The 23344-nt window shown below is 41.3% G+C and overlaps 1 protein-coding gene across 1 annotated transcript in view; it reads left to right on the top strand.

The window, feature by feature from the left end:
* The window catches only part of ITGAL (integrin subunit alpha L), a 453229-nt gene that overhangs the window by 385641 nt on the left and 44244 nt on the right, over positions 1-23344 (top strand). The window contains exons 18-21 of the mRNA XM_078652856.1: positions 4651-4785; positions 5165-5238; positions 6070-6211; positions 13060-13164. Of these exons, the coding sequence (XP_078508982.1) occupies positions 4651-4785; positions 5165-5238; positions 6070-6211; positions 13060-13164 (456 nt within the window). The remainder of the gene's footprint in view (positions 1-4650; positions 4786-5164; positions 5239-6069; positions 6212-13059; positions 13165-23344) is intronic.

Genomic DNA, 23344 nt, shown 5'->3' with positions numbered 1-23344 from the left:
CAGCTGTCCAAAAGATTATTGACAGTCCTCAATGGACCTTTGAATGATTACGTCCATGTGACCCTCCAAGAGTAACAAAGAAAGTATCTCCTTTTAATAGCTGGAGAACAATGATACCGGCACATGGTACAGCCATTGATCTTAACGCTACCCTTCCGTTCTTCACTAGGATTCTGACTGCGGGACAGGCCTTTCTGTGACAGCAGAACATCCATTTCTATCTGAATCTATATGTACCAACTGTGTCATCAGAGCTCCATCAAAGAAGGTTCATAATTTAGTCTGTCTCCAACACTCAGGAGCATTTCCAAACCTGGGTTCTTACGGAACTACACAAAATCCTCCTTGATTGCATGAGGATTTATTTCATAGGAGTGTCTACCTGGGCCTGTAGTCTGGCAAAAAAAGTTTTTTCCTCCAGAGTGGGTGTGGTCGATATCTTAGGCAGTTGATCACGTCTTGACCAACTAGACGGTGATAGCCTGTGATGCCAGATGCTTCCTAAAGTGCGGGGGTCCTATAGAGGAGTAGTGGCACATGCCAAGCTCTGCATGCTCTTCCTGCAACTCCATCTGGCAGAATATTGGGAGATCAAAGGTCATTCTTGTCCATGCATCCTATAATGGTGGACACATGCTTCCAAATTATTGGTGCATGCTCCTTCCAAATGCCCTGTCAACAGCCTGCTGTCACTGCCAACTTCTGAAAGCATAGTTGGCAGGGCTGGACTGGGAACAGCAACCAGCTATGGCAGGTTGCTGCTTGACTGGCCCTGGGACCGGGAGGGTGGGGGTGCTATTAAAAAGCACTGCTCCGGCTTTTCTTACAGGGGGGCGATATTGCAGCAATGCTGCAAAACTGACCCCCAGTAAGAAAAACGGCCCCCGTGGGAACAAAACCAGCCGCCACCCCTCCGGCCCACAGGGGAAAATGCCCTGTGCCAGCTACGGCAAGTCCGGCCCTGATAGTTGGTACAGACATAGTAGTTTTGGGTCAAGTCAGGGCCGTCCTTGCACATAAATCTATAGGAGATGAATGCAAACGTCTTATTGCTGAAGGCCTTCCTAACAGTAGAGAGATTCAGAGTTGTGATGATCCATAAATGCAACACCACAGAACTTTTCTATGTGAGAAAACAAGGACACCCACCCCTTTCATTCTGTTGGCTATTAGTAGCTCTGTGGAATGGGTGTTGCAGCATTGTGTGTTCCTGTTAGTTTCCAAAATTGCTGTGATGAACAACATCAGAGCAGACAGCCTGTACACTTATCTCAGGAGTAGGAAATTGTCCAGGAAGTCCTCAGACACCTTTGCATCTCATATGATCAACAAGTGCGGTCATTTTCTTTCTTAGCCATTGTTTACTAGAGCTGGACTAGGCAAAGCTTCAGGTGTCTCACCAAATTCATGTAACTAAACAAAATGGAAACATTATACATACACAGAGGTGTTGCAAGACAGCCCTCTTTATTCATTGGTCTCCTCAAATGTCATTCACATCTTGCTTTCGTCCACCACAGGATATAACATGGGGTCATGGCTCAGCCTACTTTGGCCAATGGATCTGTCACACTGTGAGCGATAGCTCTTAGCCTGGTCACATCTGCACATGTGCATAAAAAGAAGTGCACTTCAGTGCCCTGGCTGAAAAACCAAAACATTACCTTGTCAAGGCTTTATTCAGTCAATTCTGTATTTTTATTTTTTAGTTATCCTTGTATATTTAAACTACATCTTCAGGTTACCTTAATTCAAACGAAATAGTACTTTTCTTGTGCGCCAATAAGAATGATATTTTCCTGTGTTATGCACTGAAACTACAAAGGGTTTGTATAGCCATTCTAGGTACACCCACCCGCTAATGAAGCACCAGTATTACTTTATTAAGATTATTGATGATGTTTTAAAAAATGGAGAAAAAAATCACAAACGTTTGGCTACCACAGTTAGGCCACAATATGATTTATGTTTTCATTTTGTGGTGTATGCCCTCAATAAATGTTGGGCCCGATTCACAGAACTAACTTAAGACAAAATCATAAACTTACTACTTTTGGTATTCACAGAAGTTAGGATTTTGTCTTAAGTTTGTCTTAAGTCTGTCTTAAGTCTGTCTTAAGTTTGTCTTAAGATAAACTTAAGTCAAAATCCTAATTTCTGTGAATACCAAAAGTAGTAAGTTTAGGATTTCGTCTTTAGTTAGTTCTGTGAATTAGCCCCGTAGTTTTAATAAATAAAACGTAATCATTTCACTTGTTTGCCAAGGCCAGATTTACTGGCATTGCCAATATTTCCATAAGGCACTCCAAGTCACCTTTCTGTAACTTCAGAGCGCTGCGAAGTTTAAGGTCCAATCAGGTGTGGTGGGTATCGTGTTTACTACTCCTATGTAGCACTCTTCTGTGAGATCAATTTAAAACAGGTTTGAATCACTAGTTTTTAGATGTTAACTTATCCTGGTGTTATTTTGTTCTACTCTCAGATATGGCTATGTTTCACAAGATTGGCCGTTGTGTGCCTAAGGGTCTGGGATCATGTTTCTGCTGCTTGAATGTTCTTTAGTGGAACAGGCGTGCCACCGGATTTTCATTACTGAGCACATGAGGCGTAGGGAGGGGCGCGGTTTCAGGGATTCTGCCCCTGTACACTAGGAGGCTGTATGGTCACTGCAGAGAACTGTGAATTTGATCCTTGTGTCTTCAGGGAACCAGGGTTTTGTTTTAAAAGCTTGGTGAACGTGATCATGCCATTCTGGCTACTTGGGTTTACAACCTTTGCAAACTGCTGGTGATTTTCACTGGTAGCTCTGTACAGATTAGCAGTAGTGGAGGCATACCACAAGCCAAGCTCTTGTGAGCTCCACCCAGTGGTTGGTTTGAGCTAGTGGTAGGATTTTTAAGAGTAAGGATAGGAACATGTTGACAACCATGATTAACTACTATATTAACTTTTGGAATTGAGGACAGCTTTGAGTCAAACAGTTTCTTATTCTTAATGTGGTCGATGGATGTGGTTTTAGGCCCGGGGGTTGTGCCTGAGCATTTGGAGCTGTATCTTCTAACCCTCGCACTGTATGCACTTTCTCCAATGATTGTTATATTGAAGTTAGAAAAGTAAATTTGACCCTTCTCACATTTGCAATTTTCCCAGTGGTTTTTAGACAAGAGTTAGATAGAATATTAAATGTGACACCCTCAGCCACCCCCCCCAACACCCAATGCATGTGCTTTCCCCAATGCTCATTAGATTGGAGTGAGAATAGCAAATGTATTTCCTCCCTATCTTCTCCCCACTGTATGCACTGTTCCTGATGTGGACTAGACTTTGCAGTGCAACTCTGACACCCCCCTCCCAAAACGCTTCTATGCACTTTCCCCATTGCTTGTTAGGCTGAAGTTAGAATAGTACATTTTAACCATTTTAACCTACCCAATGTATGCATGTTCCCTTATTTTTGTAGAATTGTATTTCGAATAGCGTATTTTCAATGTCCTCGTTTTTTTCTTTATAATTGTGGATTTTCTTTAGGCTACTACATAATACTTTATGCTCGGGTGCTTTTCAGGTATTTTAAGCCCATTTAATTTAAAATCACAATTGTATAAAAATATTTTAAATTAATTTTCTATTTTGTTTGGTCATTTAAAATGATATATTTTATATTTTGTTTGTTAGGATTTGAAAATAATATTTCTGTTAAATATTTTGAGAATATTGTTTATAAATGCTGAATACATTAAAATATGTTGTAATATTTTTGTTATCAATTGAATATTAATTATATATTCAAGTGGTATTTTATACTTAAAGGCTCACAAGTATATATATTTATTTACAAATTACTATTGGCTGTAAAATACATTTACTGTAATTTATAATTATGGGCCTGATTTAGATCTTTGCCGACAAGTTACTCGGTCACAACAGTGACGGATATCCCATCTGCCGAAATATAAATCCCATAGGCTATATTAGGATTTATATTTCAGTGGACAGGATAGCCGTCATCATTGTGATGGAGTAACCCGTCCAACCAAGATCTAAATCAGGTCCCTAATATTAAAACGTATTTAATTAATTACACCTATTACAATAGTTATAGGTATTTTAAAAAAAATGTAAGTTAATAAATAATGTTTGTTGTTTTTTATTTTGTATATATGTGTGTACATATACAACAGTTTTATTTAAAAAAATAACTTATTTCATATTTAAATAATGTGAATTATAATTAAAAATATATACTTACCATTAAATGGTTAATATTTTCAACAACCATATTTTTGACCCCACTATGTTTATACTTTACATTATAAGTATGTAGAATAGAGATTTTTGTGGTCGATGTGTCTGCCATCATATTTTTGTAGCACAATATCTTTGTGGTTGATATTTTGTCATACAACTAGAGAAATTCACCCAAATGGTCCTGTGGTGTGCTGCAGGACATCTCAGAGGGGAGGCGACATTTAACTGGTGGTGGAGCATAGCTTCTTGTTAGGAAGTAGACATTAAATCAAACCTGGTTCCATGTCTGTGAAATACCTTTGAATAGGAATGGCCTCTCATATTCCTTATGAACTGAGGCAACTCCAACTAATTGCCTCACCATTTTCTGTCTCTCAGTGTGCTCTCTCTTTTTTCCAACAGAGCTGCATTGAGGATTATGTTTCAGCCATCAGAGTCTCTGTAAACATTTCGCTGCAGGAAGACATGGACGCTTCTGTGGGCAGCGCCCCATCACCGATCCTGAATCCTCTGTATGGGACCACCTGGCATGATGAGGTAAAACATCCCAGTGCCTTTTCATCCACTGGAACTCACAGCATCTGTACAATTGATCACCTAGAAATGACAATACAAGTACTGGTCAGGTGTGGAGTCAGTTTGGGATCATGCAAAGCTGGCATGAAACAGAATGCAGTATCAGGACATTGGGATATTGGCTAGTTCACAGAAATATCTCTGCCTTTCCAGCAGCTAGTAAGACTGGGAGAAATCTGTCAGCTATCAGTTAGGCATAGACTGTGCAGCACTCTTCACCATCATAAACAGCTTTTCAAAGGCACTAACCTTTCAGGAAGTCTCCTCAGCATTTCACCATAAGACAGTCTGTCTCAATGGGTGGTGTAATACATATTGAGTTTCATCTTTCTTCCCCCAGATTCCTTTCGAGAAGAACTGTGGTGCCGACGGAATCTGTGAGGCAGATCTAAAAGTCACCTTTGATGCATCTGGGTAAGTCTCCTGCCTGGGTCTTACTTTGATATTCATTGTGCACACGGATGAGGGATTCTCCAATAATCTAATCACAATCAAGAGTATAAAGTGGTAGCTGCGAGCACTGGTCCATTACTCAGGTTAATGGGCATGTGATCCAGGATGCTAAGTGGGTTTTAGAGTTAGGATTTGCATTTAACATAAGTGGCAAGGATTGGTTAGCAGCATATCAAGTGGTGGTGGTTAGGAGGTTGTCAACGTGGTATTTGAAGGCAGAGGGTTTAGGGTGGAGTATGGTGAAGGTGTTACTGTTTGTAAATCTAGAATCACAATGTTGCATTAGCAGTAAGAACTAGGAAACTCTGATACACATGTGGCACTGTTGAAGTGGTTAGTTTAAGCCGCCATGTTTTGTTGAGGGCACCAGTGATTAATTCAGGATGTCAAACTGCTGTTGATGGTCTAAATGGTACATTTGGGATTGGCATATGGTGATGATTGTCCTAGAGATGGATTTAGGACAGCCATGTGATGTTAGTGGGTAGTGGTGTTAATGTATAATGAGCAGGTGGTGTTGGTGGTCTACAAAGTGCACTGATGTTCCACGTGGTGTACTTAGGATGTGAGTTGAGTGTTAACTGGCAGCGTGGTGGATTTAGGATGTGCATATGGTTTTGCTGGTAAAGGATGTAGAATTTCATGTAGCACTGATTGCCAATTTTGATAAGCATGTGGGATATGGGTTCATTAGGTTGTAGAACACAAATGGGCATGGTTTGCTGGGTAGACAGACAGGTAATTTGTAGATACACTTTCTCTATGCCGATCACATTGTGTTCTGTCCCTCAGAGATAAGCATCTTATAGTGAAAGAATCTTCTACCGTGAATATGAGGCTAAATCTGGGAAACAATGGGGAAGATGCCTATCGCACTAAATTGCTCCTCAACTATCCAGCAGGACTCTCCTACCGCAAGGTCTCGGTCTTCAAGGTATGTGTGAACAGTGAAAGGTTTATCACTAAGTGTGTAAAGGGCATCTGTTTTCAAAGGACACATTGTAAAAAGATTTCTCAAGGAATGATAGGTGTGCAAGTTCATTTTACAACCTCTTATGCCAAAACTTAACATAAACATAGAGCACGATTCACAAAGAGTCTCTGTAGTCATGGCGGAGACTCCGAACTTGTGGCGGAAATTCTGCACTGCTTTTTGTATTGCAGAGATTCTGCCACTAATGCGGAGACTCCGCCACGACTGCGGAGGCTGAATGTGCATTTGTATTGTGTACATTCACCCCGAGCCATCTCTTGAGGTTATTGTTCAAAAGCACTGTGGCAAAATAGCCTGCACCATGGAAAGCTGACACGGTTGAGTATAGCCTTCTGGGAATATATATATGTGTATATATATATATATATATATATATATATATATATATATATATATATATATATTACCTACTGGCGATAGCCAGTAGGTATATATAGTTAGGATTGTTTTCCATAGGGAAATCGCAACATTCTATTGGGAATAACTTTGGCGCCAGTTGAGGAATCGTCCTGAGATTTTCCTTAACTTTGCCTCGCAGCGCTCCGCTCCTTCCCTGAAAGTTTGGGGGGGATTCGTCAAGCGGGGGCCGACATAAAAGTGGGGTCCCAAAACGTGTTTTCCCCATGTTAATTTCCATAGGGCGGTTGGACTCACTTTTAGCCCGAACGGCTGAATGGTTTTCCACCAAACTTGGCAAAATTGTAGGGACTGGTAGCCCGATGTGCCTTTGCTATGTCTCAAGATATGTGCTCCAGTGGTTTTTACGAAAATTAACTTTGAAAAAATATATATTGGGCTACATTGGGCTATATATATGTTAGAGCCCAAATGTAGCCCAATGTAGCCCAATGTAGCCCAAAGATGGCCACCAGAGACAAAAAAAACAAATGTAGCCCAAATATCAGCCAGATGTAGCCCAACTATAGCCCAATGACAGAATGTTCCAGAGTGTTCTAAAGAACAACTAGAGCGCTAACAATCTTACTTATGACAAAAGTATGGCACACCTGAAGTCATCTTGATTGGAATAAAGTGTTAACACTTACAACATTTAATTTGCAAAGGAACAAAATGAGGGGGTTCATTTTGCCATAGAAATTATGATTAGTGCTGAAGAAAGAAAAATTAGGGCACATTTTGAGTGACTTCTCAAATCCTCTTATATTTCATTAAAAACATTCTGATATGCAGTCTCCCAAGATGGCCACCAGAGACAAAAGAGCCCAAATGTAGCCCAAATATCAGCCAGATGTAGCCCAACTATAGCCCAATGACAGAATGTCCCAGAGTGTTCTAAAGAACAACTAGAACGCTAACAGTCTTACTTATGACAAAAGTATGGCACACCTGAAGTCATCTTGATTGGAATAAAGTGGTAACACTTAATACATTTAATTTGAAAAGGAACAAAATGAGGGGTTTCATTTTGCCATAGAAATTTTATATATATATATATATTCACTGAAAAAAACATAGGTTACACACCAGTTATAATTAGGAATTAGCATTTAAAAAACCTTTGAAATTCACTGAAAAAACCATAGGTTTCAGGCCTTATATAGTTAGGAATCAGCATTTAAAAAAACCTTTGAAATTCACTGAAAAAACCATAGGTTTCAGGCCTTATATAGTTAGGAATTAGCATTTAAAAAAACCTTTGAAATTCACTGAAAAAACCATAGGTTTCAGGAGTTATATAGTTAGGAATTCGTTTTTAAAAAACCTTTGAAATTCACTCAAAAAACTATAAGTTTTAGTGGTGTTATAGTTAGCTGGACATTTTACTCATACAAAACCAATGACATTTCTCCTATATAGTTAGTTGTACTAACTATATTTCGCGCACCCGCAATCCACTGCTGATGATGTCACATATTAGATCATTCATGACATGGTCAGTGACATCACTGATGACATCTCAAATGACATCACTGATGACATCACTGATGACATCATCCACGTGACAATCACATACACCTTTTCATACACTATTACAATTTTTCATCACTGTTTGTAAAATACAGAGTATCATATTTAAATCCATTGTCACAGCAATACAAATATCTAAAAATCCACTCAGTGATTCATAGATGTATACACACATCTAATCACTTACCTATGGATTCACTCATACATGCTGTCAATGAACAATAGAACACTATCAAAAATACTTATACATCTATATCGACATTAAACAACAGCACGCATCCTATTCACATATGAAGTCATCCTACTCACTTATGCAAACAATGGATCATACTTACATATTTACTTAGCAAAACACTTATACAAACACCACTTCTTCTATTCATTTAGATAGTAAGTCATACTTAGTGAATTATAAAATCATTATTAGAAGTATACAGTTATCCATACAGTCACTCACACAATCATTGTGTCTTATGTATACTTATTTATATACAACAACTGACACATACACTGCCTTTTATTTTTCTAGTTTGTTGGACCTGTACCTTTGAGAAATATATTTGCTCATCACCACACCCATAAAGAGATTCCCTCACCCAAACTGTTAGAACATGTAGTTTTAACTTCATATATCTACTAAATCAACTATTCACACATCTTTGGACAGTCACACACCCCCCACCGAACCACACACACTTTCACACTCCCATACAAATACTCAGTTAACTAATCAATAACTAATATAGACTTTCACATAGCTAGTAACCAACTGTAGAATCAGTTTACACAACAACTGACAAAGTGATACAGATATTCACACAGTTTAGTCACTATCCACTATATTTAGTGAGACATTATAAATTGGTCAAGTAAACAGTCAATTACACTGCTACTAAATCCTCCATCCAAATATTTATTTATATATATCCACTCATTCTTCAATGTAAATTGCTATATATATAATGCATATTTAAATAACGAAGCAAACCACATTCACTGGATGATGTCATCAGTGATGTCATCAGTGATGTCATTTGAGATGTCATCAGTGATGTCACTGACCATGTCATGAATGATCTAATATGTGACATCATCAGCAGTGGATTGCGGGTGCGCGAAATATAGTTAGTACAACTAACTATACAGGAGCAATTTCATTGGTTTTGTATGAGTAAAATGTCCAGCTAACTATAACACCACTAAAACTTATAGTTTTTTGAGTGAATTTCAAAGGTTTTTTAAAAACTAATTCCTAACTATATAACTCCTGAAACCTATGGTTTTTTCAGTGAATTTATATATATATATAAAAATATAAAATATATCACATCCCTGAACAAGCTCTTTTCGAGCCGAAACGTTATGGCAACAAGCACGCATAAATAAATAAATTTGCACCAGAGTCCAGGTCGTGTCTGTGTTGATTGGAGCAGGCGATACAAGCAGGCTGCTGCAGTAATTTCACGGAGTTCGAGGATATATGTATGTTATATATACATATATATATTCAATAAAAAACTAAATTTTCAGCGAATATATATATATATATATTTATGTGTATATATATATATATATATATATATATATATATATATATATGTTCACTGAAAAAAACTAAAGTTACAGGGACTTTATAGTTAGGTTCTGATTTTATACACACATGACAATAGAAATTCAGCTATTATAGTTACCTGAGCTAACTATAACTAACGCCCCATGCAATGCATTGCTTATGACCTCACATATTACATCACTCATGACAAAAGTCAGTGACATCACTGATGGCATCTCAAATGACATTACTTATGACATCATCCAGTCAATGTGAGTATTTTGTGAATGTTTCTGACACTAAATTATATATAGTGAGCTACTGTACAAGTTAAATTACTATTCTTTCTGTATTACTAATGACTGTTAGTGTTTCTAACATATATCATCTGAACTATAATCCCATTTTAAAAGCAGTGTCCTATTTATGAGTGAACTAGCCTCTACGTTGACACATGTCCCCGCTGATGTGTGTATGGTAGTGCTTTGCGACAGTCTAACCTGTTCATTGAGACTTCACTCCATGGTTGTGTTTTACATCATACTGACCACTTTTGCTTAGACCTCTCTCCTTTGTGATGAACAAGTGTAGTAGCAGTTTGCAATAAATGTATCTGTTCACTATGACCCCCCTCTAGGGCGATGGCTCAGTGTTGTAGTGGTTTGCAACAGACTGACCTCTCTGCTGACACCTTTCTCCAAGTTGAAGAATATTTTGACTAGTGGGTTTGATACAGTGGCCTGGCCGCTAAGGCACTTTCTACTGGGTGTGTGGTGTAGTGGTTTGTGTAAAACGAACGTCTGCACTAAAACCACTTTCCAGGTTGACGAATGGTGTTTTTGTGGTTTGCGATAGACTAGCCTGTACGATTAGATGTCTTACTTTGGTCTTTAGCGGGTAGAGTAGTGGTTTAGAAGAGATAGGACTATCTGCTAAGAACTCTCTACTGGATGATAAGTGAGTGTAGTAGGTGATAAGGTCCCAGTGAGCATTCTGCTGTATGTTTCTCACCTGTCTCCTTTTCTTATTTTAAAAAAGTTTCTAATAGTATTTTATGAAGTAAATTGAATTTTACTTTGCTGGATGATGTCATCAGCGATGTCATTTGAGATATCATCAGTGATGTCACTAACCATCAGTGATGTAATATGTGAGGTCATAAGCAATGCATTGCGAGGGGTGTAAGTTATAGTTAGTTTAGGTAACTATAACTGCTGAATTTCTGTGGTTTTGTTTGTGTAAAATCTGAACCTGACTATATCGTCCCTGTAACCTTTCTTTTCTTCAGTGAAGTTCTGAGGTTTTTTCAATTCTATTTTCTAACTATGACGTCCCTGTAACCTTTGTTTATGTCAGTGAATTTCTATGTTTTTAAATAAAAATGGTACTACAATTTGATCCATAAGTCCAATTTACTAATATACATTTTCACAAGTTTATAAATACATTTTATTCACACATTCCTTCCTTCTTATTATATATTTTAAAACTAACAATTTAAAAAATTGAGGTAACGTACCTTTTTTAGTCTTTCTATGAATGCAGTGCTCCTAGTCTTTCTTTTTTTAATTCATGTTATGGCTCCTTGGATTCATTCCCAACCAAAAGGATACATTCAATATTAAAACAACAACACATTTAATACAAACTTATGCTATTGCACTTTCTATAAGTGTATCACTGCCTGTGTGTGGGTGTGTGAATAGCTATGTGAGTGTCTGTGTCGGTGTGTGAGTGGCTATATGGGTATGTGAGAGGGTGTGTGAGCAGCTGTGTGGGAGTGACTGTGCGGGTGTGTGACTAGGTGTGTGAGTGTGTAAGTGGTTGCATGTGTCTGAGTGGGTGGGTACATGGCTGTATGTATGTGTGAATGGGTGTGTGAGTGGTTGTGTACGTTGGTGTATGAGTGTATGTGGGGGTCTGTGAGTGAGAGTGGGTCTGTGAGTGGGTGTGTGAGTGGTCCTATGGTTGTGTGAATGGGTGTGTGAGTGGATGTGTGGGTGTGTAAGTGGGTGTATGGGTGTGTGAGTGGTTGTGTATGTGTGTGTGTGGCTGTGTGAGTAGATGTGAGTGGATGTGTGGGTCGGTGAGTGGGTCTTTGAGTGGATGTGTGGGTGTTTAAGTGGGTGTGTGAGTGGATGTGTGGGTGTGTGAGTGAGTGTTTGAGTGGCTGTGTGGGTCTTTGAGTGGCTGCATGAGTGGTTGTGTGGGTATGTGAGTGGTTGTGTGAGTAGGTGTGTGTAAGTGGGTGTGTGAGTGTATGTGTGAGTGGCTGTGAGGGTCTGTGATTGGCTGTGAGGGTCTGTGAGTGCATGCGTGAGTGGTCTTATTGGCCTGTGAGTGGGTGTGTGAATGGCTGTATGGGTGTGTGAGTGGGTGTGTGAGTGGTTGTGTGATTGTGTGTGTGAGTGAGTGTGTGAGTAAGTGTATGGGTCTGTGAGTGGGTGTATGTTTTATAATTGGAGTCTGGAGCCGCATATCTGCTACGGAACACACAGGGGGTCGCGCTGAGCATCGCAGCAGATCTACGGACCCTTACACAATTTCTTGCCCATGAGGGTCCCCTTACAGGCCCCTCCATCAGTTCCATGGGTTTAGGGTACCTCTACATTGACCCCTTATATCACTTTTAAATGTTATTTTTCCTCTCTGGGAACCTAGGTCCAATGTACAAAATGGCAGCTGCAACTTTCCTTTCATGTTGCAGCCAGCCAATCACAGCATTGCTGTTGGTGCTTGGCTCCATGGTGGATCCGCATCTCTAGATATACCTAAATCTTTGTACTTTAATAAACAGATTTACACCAAATTACAAAAATCACTCTTCCTCGACCAAGATCTAGATTTATGCCAAATTTGGTGTAATTCCGTTCAGCGGTTCGGTCTGTAGTCGTGCCTAAAATCCCTATGGGAAATCGCATGGGGAAAACACATTTTGCAACCCCCTTTTTTCTCAGCCTCTGCTTGGCAGATTAAATTTGTCTTAAGTTTTGGTTTTAATACAAAATCCTAACTTAAGTTAGGATTTTGTCTTAAGACCGAAGCTTAAGACAAACTTAATAAAAAATCCTATCTTTACAACTAAATGCCTTTTATGAATACCAAAAGTCGTAAAGTTAGGATTTTGTCTCAGATTACTTTTGTGAATCGGGCCCTAAGAAAGCAGGAGTTACTCTGGTAAGTATTCTCTCCCTTTCCAGTTTTCAGAAGAAATATGTTTAAAAAAACTTGTAAAAAATATGCATCATGGCATGTACGTTAATTTTCCTTCCCTGTCTTTTCTTTGCCTCCTTATTCCACCCTAAAGACAACGGCGGACTGTAATGTGTTGCCAGAGCAGGATGCTGCACAGGCCACAACGCGCAACCTGAGGTGCAACATCGCACACCCCATCTTCAAAAGGGACACCCAGGTGAGCCCACGGTGGGGGGGAGGGGTCACTAAACAGGCATCGGGGGAGCAGCTTGAACTAGTGCAAGTGCAGAGGAATACAGCCAGTTTAGTACATGAGGTGTTTCCCACAGACACGAAGCCACCAGTACCTCTGACTGTACACCCTTTTTAAGGGCAGACTTTCTGACATACATTTTCCTATTTGAGACTGCAAGGAAAGCCTGGTCGCCAGGAACAGGAGTACATAAAAATTATCCCACACGCTGGGAGAAAACTCCCAGATTATCAGTAGTATTTATTTTTTGTTTTACACAAACAAACTCCCGTTTGGGGTCTTGTGTTTGTAAAACAAAAAACGTTGTTGTGCGGATGCATTGAACATGGCAACCACATAGAAAAACTTAATTGCATTTATAGAAACTGTTTGGCAGCTTCTCCTCTGAAGATACAGAGATATCTGATAGGGTGGCAGAGATCTATCTCTAAATATGAGGGGGACTACATCAGAACAGCGGAATACATCCTTCTACTATCCTGGCAAAATGAAGTACAGCCCACAAGAGTATAAATAAAGTACTTTGTTCTGCCAGGACAGCAGAGGAATGTATTCCGCTTCTCTGGTGGACCACAGCCTGCAATATTTAGAGATCTCTTCCAGCCTATCGGAGATCTTCATGCCTTCAGAGGAGCCACCACCATGGTGACTCCTCTGAAGATACTGAAAGCTTGCTGAGTGGGTGCAATATTTCATGTGGCTACTCAGCAAACTTTTTTGTTTTACAAAATCAAATTCCTAAAGTGGGAATTTGTTGTTGTAAAGGAAACAACCTGGAAGTTTTCTCTCAGTGAAGGGGGTCATTTATAGGTTGAAGCCTACCAGACAGTGCAGCTGTATAGTTTGCTGAAAACATCTTGGGAACATTCAGAAAACTTCCCTGGGAATGCATTCTGCCCATTCTTTACCATTTCTTCTGTGGTTTGTAACTCATATTTGCTTGCTTTGTGTTTGCTGGCTTTATTTGTTTTAGGATATCCAGCTTGTGTTAGTCCCATCCCACAGAACATACCTTGTTAACTATATCCTTCCAGGAATCGCTTTCTGCACAACAGGCCTTTACATTTTGTTGCTTTTTGTCACATGTGCTGTGCATCCAAAGACAGAGGTCAAATGTCAGGCCATGTCTTCAGAGGGAGCTTGGTGTTTACTTTTCTTTCTCTGGCTTTAAAGTGAGAAGGTTTATGTGACAATCTTGCCATTAAAGAAAAGGCTTTTTTCTAGCACAAAACAAAATGTAAATGTCTTTAAATGAACTGTGCAAATATTTCAGAATATATCATAATTGTGAAAGTACAAATGAAGCACAATTTTTTGTAATTCTGAAGTGCGAAGGAAAACTAATATGATCAAAACAAATATACTTGGTGATGCCATTTCCACACATTATCGTTTGTGTGCTTTATAGTTTTATCAGTAAAGCTGTATGTTTGTGCAAATGTAATGGCCATTTAAATATATATATTTTTTTCTGTAATGGCATTGTATTATCACACCATGCATACTCCACTCTACGCAACTCCATTCTAAGACAATACTCCACTCTATGCCAGTCCACTCTACAACACTCCACACAGACACTCTACTTCCATCTCTGCTATGCCACTCTACTTTAGGCTACTCTACTCTAGGCCACCCCACTCTAGGTCATTTAACTCTAGGCCACCCCACTCTGTGACACTCCACTCTACAACACTTCACTCTTCGATACTCTATGTCACTTTACTCCACTCTACTTCCCTCCACTGTATGACACGTTACTCCATTCTACACTACTGCACTGCACTCCACTCTGCAGTGCGCCTCTCTACGACGCTTTACTCCACTTCACAACACTCTATGCCCCTCTACTCCGCTCCACTCTATGCCCCTCCAAGACATTCTGACAATCTACTCCACAGTGTGACAGTCTACTCTAAGATACTCTACGACACTCTGTGACTCTAGACCACTCAAATCAATTACATTCTATGCCACTTTACTCCACTCTACGGCACTCCAAACTACTTTACTCTATGCCTCTTTTCTCCACTCTACGCCACTCCACGCTATGCCACTCCATGCTATGACACCATACTCCACTCCACTCCACTTTGTGGAATTTCACTCCACTCTACAGCACTCTACTCTACAACACTTTACTTTGCTAGGCCACCCTACGCCCCTCCACTCTATGTCACTCCTCTCTGTGCCACTCAGTGCCACTCTACTCCACTCAATTCCATTTTACTCTATGCCCCTCCACTCTATGACAGAGCACTCTACTCCACTCTATAACACACTACTCTAATCTATAAAATTCTCTACTCTATGCTATTCTGTGCCACACTCCACAATACTCTGAGCCCCTACTCTATGATCCTCCACAACACTCTACGACCCTCAATGATGCTCTGTGACCCACTAATCAATGACACTCCACTCTACGCCACTCCATGCAATGACTACACAATTCTGCGTCACTCTACTCCACTCCACTCTACGACACTCCACTCTACGACACTCCACTCCACTCTATGACACTTTACTCAACTCTACAGTTCTTTACTCCACTTTATGACACTTTACTCCAGTCCATGATACGCCACCCTAAGCCCCTCAATGACTCTCTGTTCCACTCTACAACACTCTGCTCCACTCTATGCCATAACACTCATTTGCCCTCTACTCCACGCTATGCCCCTTCACTCCACGCTACGCTCCTCCATGCTATGCCCCTCCACGCTATGCCCCTCAATGCTACTCCACTCTACATCACTCCCCTCTACTCCACTACAGTCTACCCTACTCCATGACACCCCACAACACTCTACTCTAATCCATGACACTCAACTCTAATCCATAACACTCCACTCTAACCCATGACACTCCAGTCTAATCCATGACACTCCACTCTAATCCATAACACTCCACTCTAACCCATAACACTCCACTCTAATCCATGACACTCCACTCTAATCCACAACACTCCACTCTACTCTAAGACACTCTACTTTATGACACTCCCCTCTATGACACTATATGCCACTCTACAACACTCTATGACAGTCCCCTCTATGCCACTTCACAATATGCTATGCCACTCTACCCCACTCTATTCCACTCTACACCACTCTACTCTATGTCACTCCACTCGCCACTCTCCTCTACGCCACAAACCTTTGGCCATGCTGGACAGCAGCCACACTGATGTACAACATGGGTAAAATACATAGGGAAAACTAATAGCACTTGCATAGGTGAGATCTATTGGCTCTGCCAATGTTTGCTTCTATTTAGGAACACCAGGCCTTTCCTTGAGTTCCCGAACAAAAAAACGTGCATCAGAACACCTGCCTTGAGTTGGGCAGAAAAATTACACAGATGGCCTCAATTACGCCAAGGTATGGTTTGCACCCGCAGAGCCAGTGGGACAACTGCCACTGATACATGACGGTCCGCCCATCTCTGAATAGAGCAAGTGACTGTCAGTTTGGTGCACTTGGTTCTCTGAAAATGATAATTTGCTGAAACCCAATTTCCAAACATTATCTCTCGCACACTATATAGTTTTATCAGTAAAACTTCATGCCAGTCGGAAATTTTATAGCATCTGTAAATGAAAATGCCCTTCCACATATGACAGTGTCTTTCCACATCATGCTTTAGTAATATATTTATTAAAAGTGAGAATTTTGAAACATGAACTGAGAAACATTTCTGCCTCCGCCCTGATGACAATGATGTTAGTAAACAAAGAGGCAAGCAAGGGGTCATGTGTACTGTTTATGTGTCCTAGAGTCTTATTATGCATGGAGAAAATGTTTAGTCTAATAAATGAAGCAAAAGATTTTTTTTGTATAGCATATGTGTTGTACTCACACCTCTGAAGCTGCGCTCTTATGTGGTAATCAAGAAAAAAGCAGCTTGGTGAAATAAAATATTTGCCCGGGATCACAGAATTTGAGACCAGTTTATGGGTCAAGAGCATTACAGTTGGGTCGAGTAGATTATTCAAGTTGCTAGCCCTGCAGGTTTTGTAATATTTTAATTATTTTTCAAGGCCTGGAACCCGAAACCATTCAACAACTTCAGGTCTATGATAGGATGGAAACCCTTGTCTCCCATCCTCACTAGGGACAGACTGCTCAGAAAATCCTGTTTTTATCCCTGTGCTGTTTCTATCGCGCCCTTTCTTAGAAGATCTCTGACATCCACTGAGATAAGGACCCTCTCTGACTTGGAAAACACCATTAGATGAGGATGCACCAACTGAACTGGTTCGCAATAGAACTATATCCTGTAACCCTGCCCCATCTGTAAAAACCTGGGATCTGTAGTTATTCACTGCCACTAAAACAGAAAGAGGGTGAGTCTGCCACGCACCTTTCCTGGAAAAAAAGATTTAAGGTTTGCCGACTTACCATCAGCCTGGCGGGAGCCTCATCTGGCTCTTTGATGCCTTCCACGCCACTGACCCGCTCTCTAGCGGTAGAAAGGGGCAAACCCTTCCTTGTCATTACCTGCAGATCCAATATGTCCCCTCGGAGTATAAAAGGCCGCTTAAAACTCGAGCTCTGCTGGTACTGGAAGCTGGTAGAGCAAGCCCTACCTCTGCAGGCTGTACCAAAAACTTGATTTTGCTGGGGTTTGTCACGTTTGTACATATTATTAATTTGTTTGAAGACTTTTCCCCAAGCAGATGATCATCTATGGCCTCTCCTAGCTCCTTATCAGCCATTTCCGCTAGTTTGGGGACAATGTGCATCAGTAAAGTCTTTTTTTCTTTTGCAGACAAAGCTGAAATTGCATACCCTAGAATGCAGGTCAATATCTGAATCCAGCACCTTAAAACCAAGAGATCTAGTAGCTCACTGGATGCCGAAGCCCCCTCTGCCATCTCTTCGATCGGGTCAAGGAGCCCACCAAATCCAGCAGTTTGTCCTGGCATACTCTCAAGGCTTTCTCGATCCTCTTTTTAGGGTCCTTTCCTGTTTTTGGACAAAAATGGCACCAGTGTAGGATCAACTGATGAAAAGATGGAGGCAGCACCAGGGATGAAGTCACACTTAAGTCAATATGGTCTTTTCAGTATTCTTTATTCTTCTTTAAGATTTAAGAGTAGGATCAATGTCAAGAGTAGAGGCCAACATAATAGGAAGATTGAGCCTAGGACTTTTGACTTGAGCTTACTTATTTTTGCCTTCTCCATGGTGCACCTAATCTATCTAAACCCTGAAATATTCAGAGAGAGATCCTTGCCGGATTTAGAATGGACTATTATACTGGGATTAAATGGCTGGCCTAAGGCATATAGGATTTGCCCTTCCTCTCCGCTTACTGTGGCTGCATCATCCAATGGTAAGGGCAACCCCACAAGTGAATCCACTTCTGAGCAATCCTTGTGGCTAGAGGAGTCTAAGATGCCCTCCTCATGACACTCTACAATAGACACCACACAGCTTGTGTGCGCATAAAATAATCCCCAATAAAGCTCACCATCCCTGCCTTTTCTCTGGGAATACTCGCCTGGACGGATCCTCCCACTGCCTACAACGGCATTAAATCATTCGGAGATGCCTCAAATTTATAGTTATGTTTTTGTAAACATTAATTTTCCTCAGCCATAGGGCGAGGAAGGTGAAGACCCATTCTCCTTTACCTTACTTGACCTTCCGCAGGACATGGTGGCAACAAGGATATAAAGCAGTCAAAAGGGCTGACATAGAGCTACTAGGGGTCTGATGCATTGATTTCAGTGCAGCAGTCACTGCAGACTGAACAATATCATGAACCCTCAAACAATTATTCCACCTAAGAAGGAGACACAGAACTCTCAGCCTCCTGAAAGCCATATTTAGGCTGTTGCAGGTTCACAAGCTGCTTGCCTCTGTGTCTTCCATATCAATAAAGAAGTTAATTTAATAAGTTATAGTGGATGAACCAATCACTGGAATGCCCAAAAACAACTTCAAACTTCAAAAAGATAAGGTAAAAGTTCCATTTTTATGATGACGTGCCTAAGGAACATGTAAAGCCTGTAACCTATAAACTGAACTTATGTACTTAGGAAACAGAAATGTTAAGGTACTTCAATCAGCCGAATGCTACTCATCGGCCGGATTGGAAGCCCAAAGCAGCCCTGCAATTTTGTCGGACTGGCACCCCCCTAGTGGGAGAGGGAATGCATGTGTGCAGCACTGCTGCTTAACAGCACTGCTGCGTTTGTTACTGGGGGCCGGTATTGCAGCCAGGGCCGGACTGGGAATGCAAACCGGCCCTAGCAATTGATTCGGGCTAGCCGCGGGTGTGGGGGGGTGATGCGTGTGGAAAACACTGCAGCTGCTTTTGTTACAGGGGGCTGATTTTTCAGCTAAGCTGCAAAAAGGCCTCCATTACAGAAACAACTCTCCAGGGGTCAAAAACCGGCCCCCACCATGGCGGCCCACCGGGATAACGCCCGGCACCTGCTATGGCCAGTCCAGCCCTGATTGCAGCTTCGCTGCAAAACCAGCCCTCAGTAACAAAACCAGCCCCCACTGCGCCAAAACCGGCCCCCATCCTTCCAGCCTCCCGGGCAAACACCCAATTTCCACTAGGGCCAGTCCGGCCATGCTACTCATCGAAGGGAAAGCATTTGAGTGAAGACCATGAAGTTGTAGAACAGCTGAGGGCTCATCTCACAACAGAATGCACTGGAGTCAAAGCACATATATAGAAAGGGACCAGGGGAGCTGCCCTTCTGACGGGCAGAAACAATAAAGAAAACACACTGACTCGTACCTGCATTGAAAACCCTTGGGGGCAAGAAAGTGACGCATCTGTAGAGATGCGTCACTTTCCCTGCGTCACTCTGAGAAACCCTTGTGCCATCATGGATGTGCCGTATTTACAATACCAAAAGACGTGGGAAACCCAATATACCCTTGTAGGCTTGGGCGGTAATTAGTTAAAGTAAGGGGTGGCTACAAGGGATTTAGTTTGTACATCAGTTAGAATAAATGTAGTAATTATTCATAGGTTCTTTCACTAAATTGAACCAGATGTATCCACAGGATTACTCTGATATTAATCAACAATTTTTCACACAAATAAAACAATATAGTAATGAGAAGAAGCACACAGCAGAGAAAGGTTATGTTTTAAATTTTGTATTAAGATTAATCACAGAAAGAATTTATGGGGACAAAAAGTAGAACAAAACTTGCAAGTAAAAGTCATGAAAAGCAGTACATCTAAATCAACTGGTCATTTCATAACAATTCATCAACTTCATTAATACATAAGGAAAAAACAAAATCATAAATGCATCATGGTGTCCTTCAGTGTAAATAATGCTGGGAAGTTGATGTCTTTGGTCGACGTTTTGGTCTTGTATGTTGTCATCTATAAGACCATCATCCGGACTTAATTTTTCATCAAAATAAAACCCCCTATACAAAAATAATTGTATAAAATGATGATGACTGAGATTATGATGAAAGAGCTTCAAAGAATGTATTCTACAACAAATTGTAGGTTTAATGTTAAAGAATGGCAGCAGCTCAGTGAGTTAGCAAGTAAAGCACTCCGAGGGGATAATTTTAAGAGGATGAATTTTTTGTCAAGATGGTTGCTGTATTATACACGTCACAGATTGTCCACTATGTTTCAAACGTGTTTTAATCAATGTTTTAGATGTAACAAACATGACGAGGGTGGTTGGGTACATATATTTTATAAGTGTAACAATCTACAACAGTCCTGGCAAGGGTTTTGTTGTAACTTTATCTCCCAAATGGTACGTTCCGTCCACCCCTTCCCCATTACCCAGTTGGTATTCCCTGCCCTGAAGCTTGCTATGGAATGTTGGGGCACTCTCCAGTGAGGAGAGTGGATGGTTAATAAACGGACTTACTTCCACTGGTGTCTTTGCCTTTCAATATATATATAGAATTTCAACACTGGCGACGGAACTGCGCAGGGGGCAGTAGTTAACCATCTCCCCTTTGACTGCTCTCTCCACACTCACACAAGAGAAGGAAGCAACTTGTGTGGGAAGAAATCATATATTAGAAGAACCTTAAGTATAAGGTACAGCCTCTTGTGGTACTGCTGCCTGTCTGAAAAAGGGACTAATTAAGAATCGCTAAGAAGAGGATTGGAAGGACTGCAACAATAATAAGGCTAGCGGGGAAGGGATTCGTCTTTGTGTGGACTTGCGCAGTCTCAACGACAATATATGGGTGGAAAGTCATCCCTTGCCCGTAATCAACTAAATGCTGAGCACCATGGGCCCGGCTAAATACTTCAGCGTGATTGACCTGTCCATGGCATATCACCAAATTGAACTCCATCCAGAATCGAGACCCCTCACGGACCCCATTCGGAGCTTACATGTTCAAACGGATGCCTTTCGGCCTGGCGTCCGCCGCTGCCATGTTCCAGAAAGCAATGCAGAAGATATTGGAAGGAGTGGAACACACCATGTGTTTCCGGGACGACATCCTGGTCTACGGACAAACGGAGGAAGAACATGATGGGGTCGTGAGACAGGTGTTCAGCAGACTCATGGAGGCTGGTCTGACTGTGAAGAAAGAAAAATGCACAATAAAAGTGAAGGAAGTTGAGTATTTAGGCCAAAAGATTACAGAAGAAGGGTTCAGACCGAAGGGCAGCTTAATCCAAGCTGTGAAGGAAGCACCCAGCCCCAAGAACAAAGACGAACTAAAGTCCTTTCTGGGACTTTTAGAATATATGTCCAAGTACGTGGACAATTTTGCTGCCAAGTGTGAGCCCATGAGGGAGATAATGAAGAAAAACAAGGAGCTCCAATGAAACAAGGAGCATGATGCTGTGGTTAATTCACTCAAAGAGGAACTAGTAACCTCCCCGGCATTAGGTACATTTGATGCTTCAAGGAAAACCATCCTGGCCACAGATGCTTCCAACAAGGGCCTGGGAGCGACCCTTATACAGAAGGATGGAAAAGAGGAGAAGATCATTGCATTTGCATCCTGGAGTCTCACAAACCCTGAACGGAACTATTCCGTAATTGAAAGGGAGGCCTTGGCCTGTTTCTGGGCTGTTAGACATTTCAAGTTTTTCTTGTGGGGTTTAAGGTTCTCCATCCGGACCGATCATAAACCCCTCACCTTCATCTTTTCCGTGAAGGGATTAGTGAATTGTACACCTCGCATCAGCAGATGGATCCTGGGGCTGGAGCACTATAACTTCAATGTGGAGTATGTGCCAGGAAAGGAGAATAAAATTGCGGATTTCCTGTCAAGATCCCCGTTACCAGAAGTGGTGGAAAAAGAAGAAGCCCTGGACAGCCCTATACTAATGACGGAGATGCCTGCTATCACGGAAAAGGAATGGGAGGAAGAGATGAAAGAGGACAAGGAGTTAAACGCGCTGAAAGAATACATGGAAAAAGGATGGCCGAGTAAGAAAAATGAACTTGAAGCTGGCATAGAAGAGTATTGGGAAGTGAGAAATGAATTAAGTTTCATAAAAGGCAGAATCTATCAGACTCATAGAGTAGTTCCACCCAAAAGCCTGAGGAAGAAGGTCATCGACCTAGCACATGAAGGCCACCTAGGGCGTAGCCTTACCAAAGCCAGAGTCAGATCCAGTTTCTGGTTCCCAAGGATGGATGCCATGACTGAACAAGCTGTTAAGGATTGTGGGGCGTGCGCCAAAAGCGACAAATCTAAGGCGGTGCAGAAGGCACCATTATCTCCTGTAAAAGTGCCAACCAAACCATGGAGCAAGCTGGCCATGGACATTATTGGACCCATGCAGGAACTAGGTGAAAGGAGGAGATTCATGCTGGTTTTAATCGATTACACAACCCATTGGATCAAGCAGAAGTTTGTCCACACTGTCACCACAAGGGCGGTTATGAGTTCTTGAACGGTGTATTTGTTGAAGAAGGCATTCCAGTGACTTTGGTGACAGATAACGGAGTGCAATTCTGCTCGGAAGAGATGCGTGCATTCCTCAAGGATTTAGACATCAAACATGAGACCACAGCTTTATATTGCTCTAAAGTCAATGGTTTAGCCGAGCGGGCTAACAGAATCATAAAGGAACATATCCAGTTAGCTGCAACCAACGGACACGATATAGAAGGGTCCCTTAGAAGGTGTCTGTGGGCATACCACACCTCCCCTAATAAGGT

This window comes from Lissotriton helveticus, chromosome 7 (genome assembly GCF_964261635.1).
Source record: "Lissotriton helveticus chromosome 7, aLisHel1.1, whole genome shotgun sequence".
Taxonomy (NCBI): Eukaryota; Metazoa; Chordata; class Amphibia; order Caudata; family Salamandridae; genus Lissotriton; species Lissotriton helveticus.
Note: the sequence above shows the minus strand (reverse complement) of the source record. Positions and strands in the feature narration are given on the sequence as shown.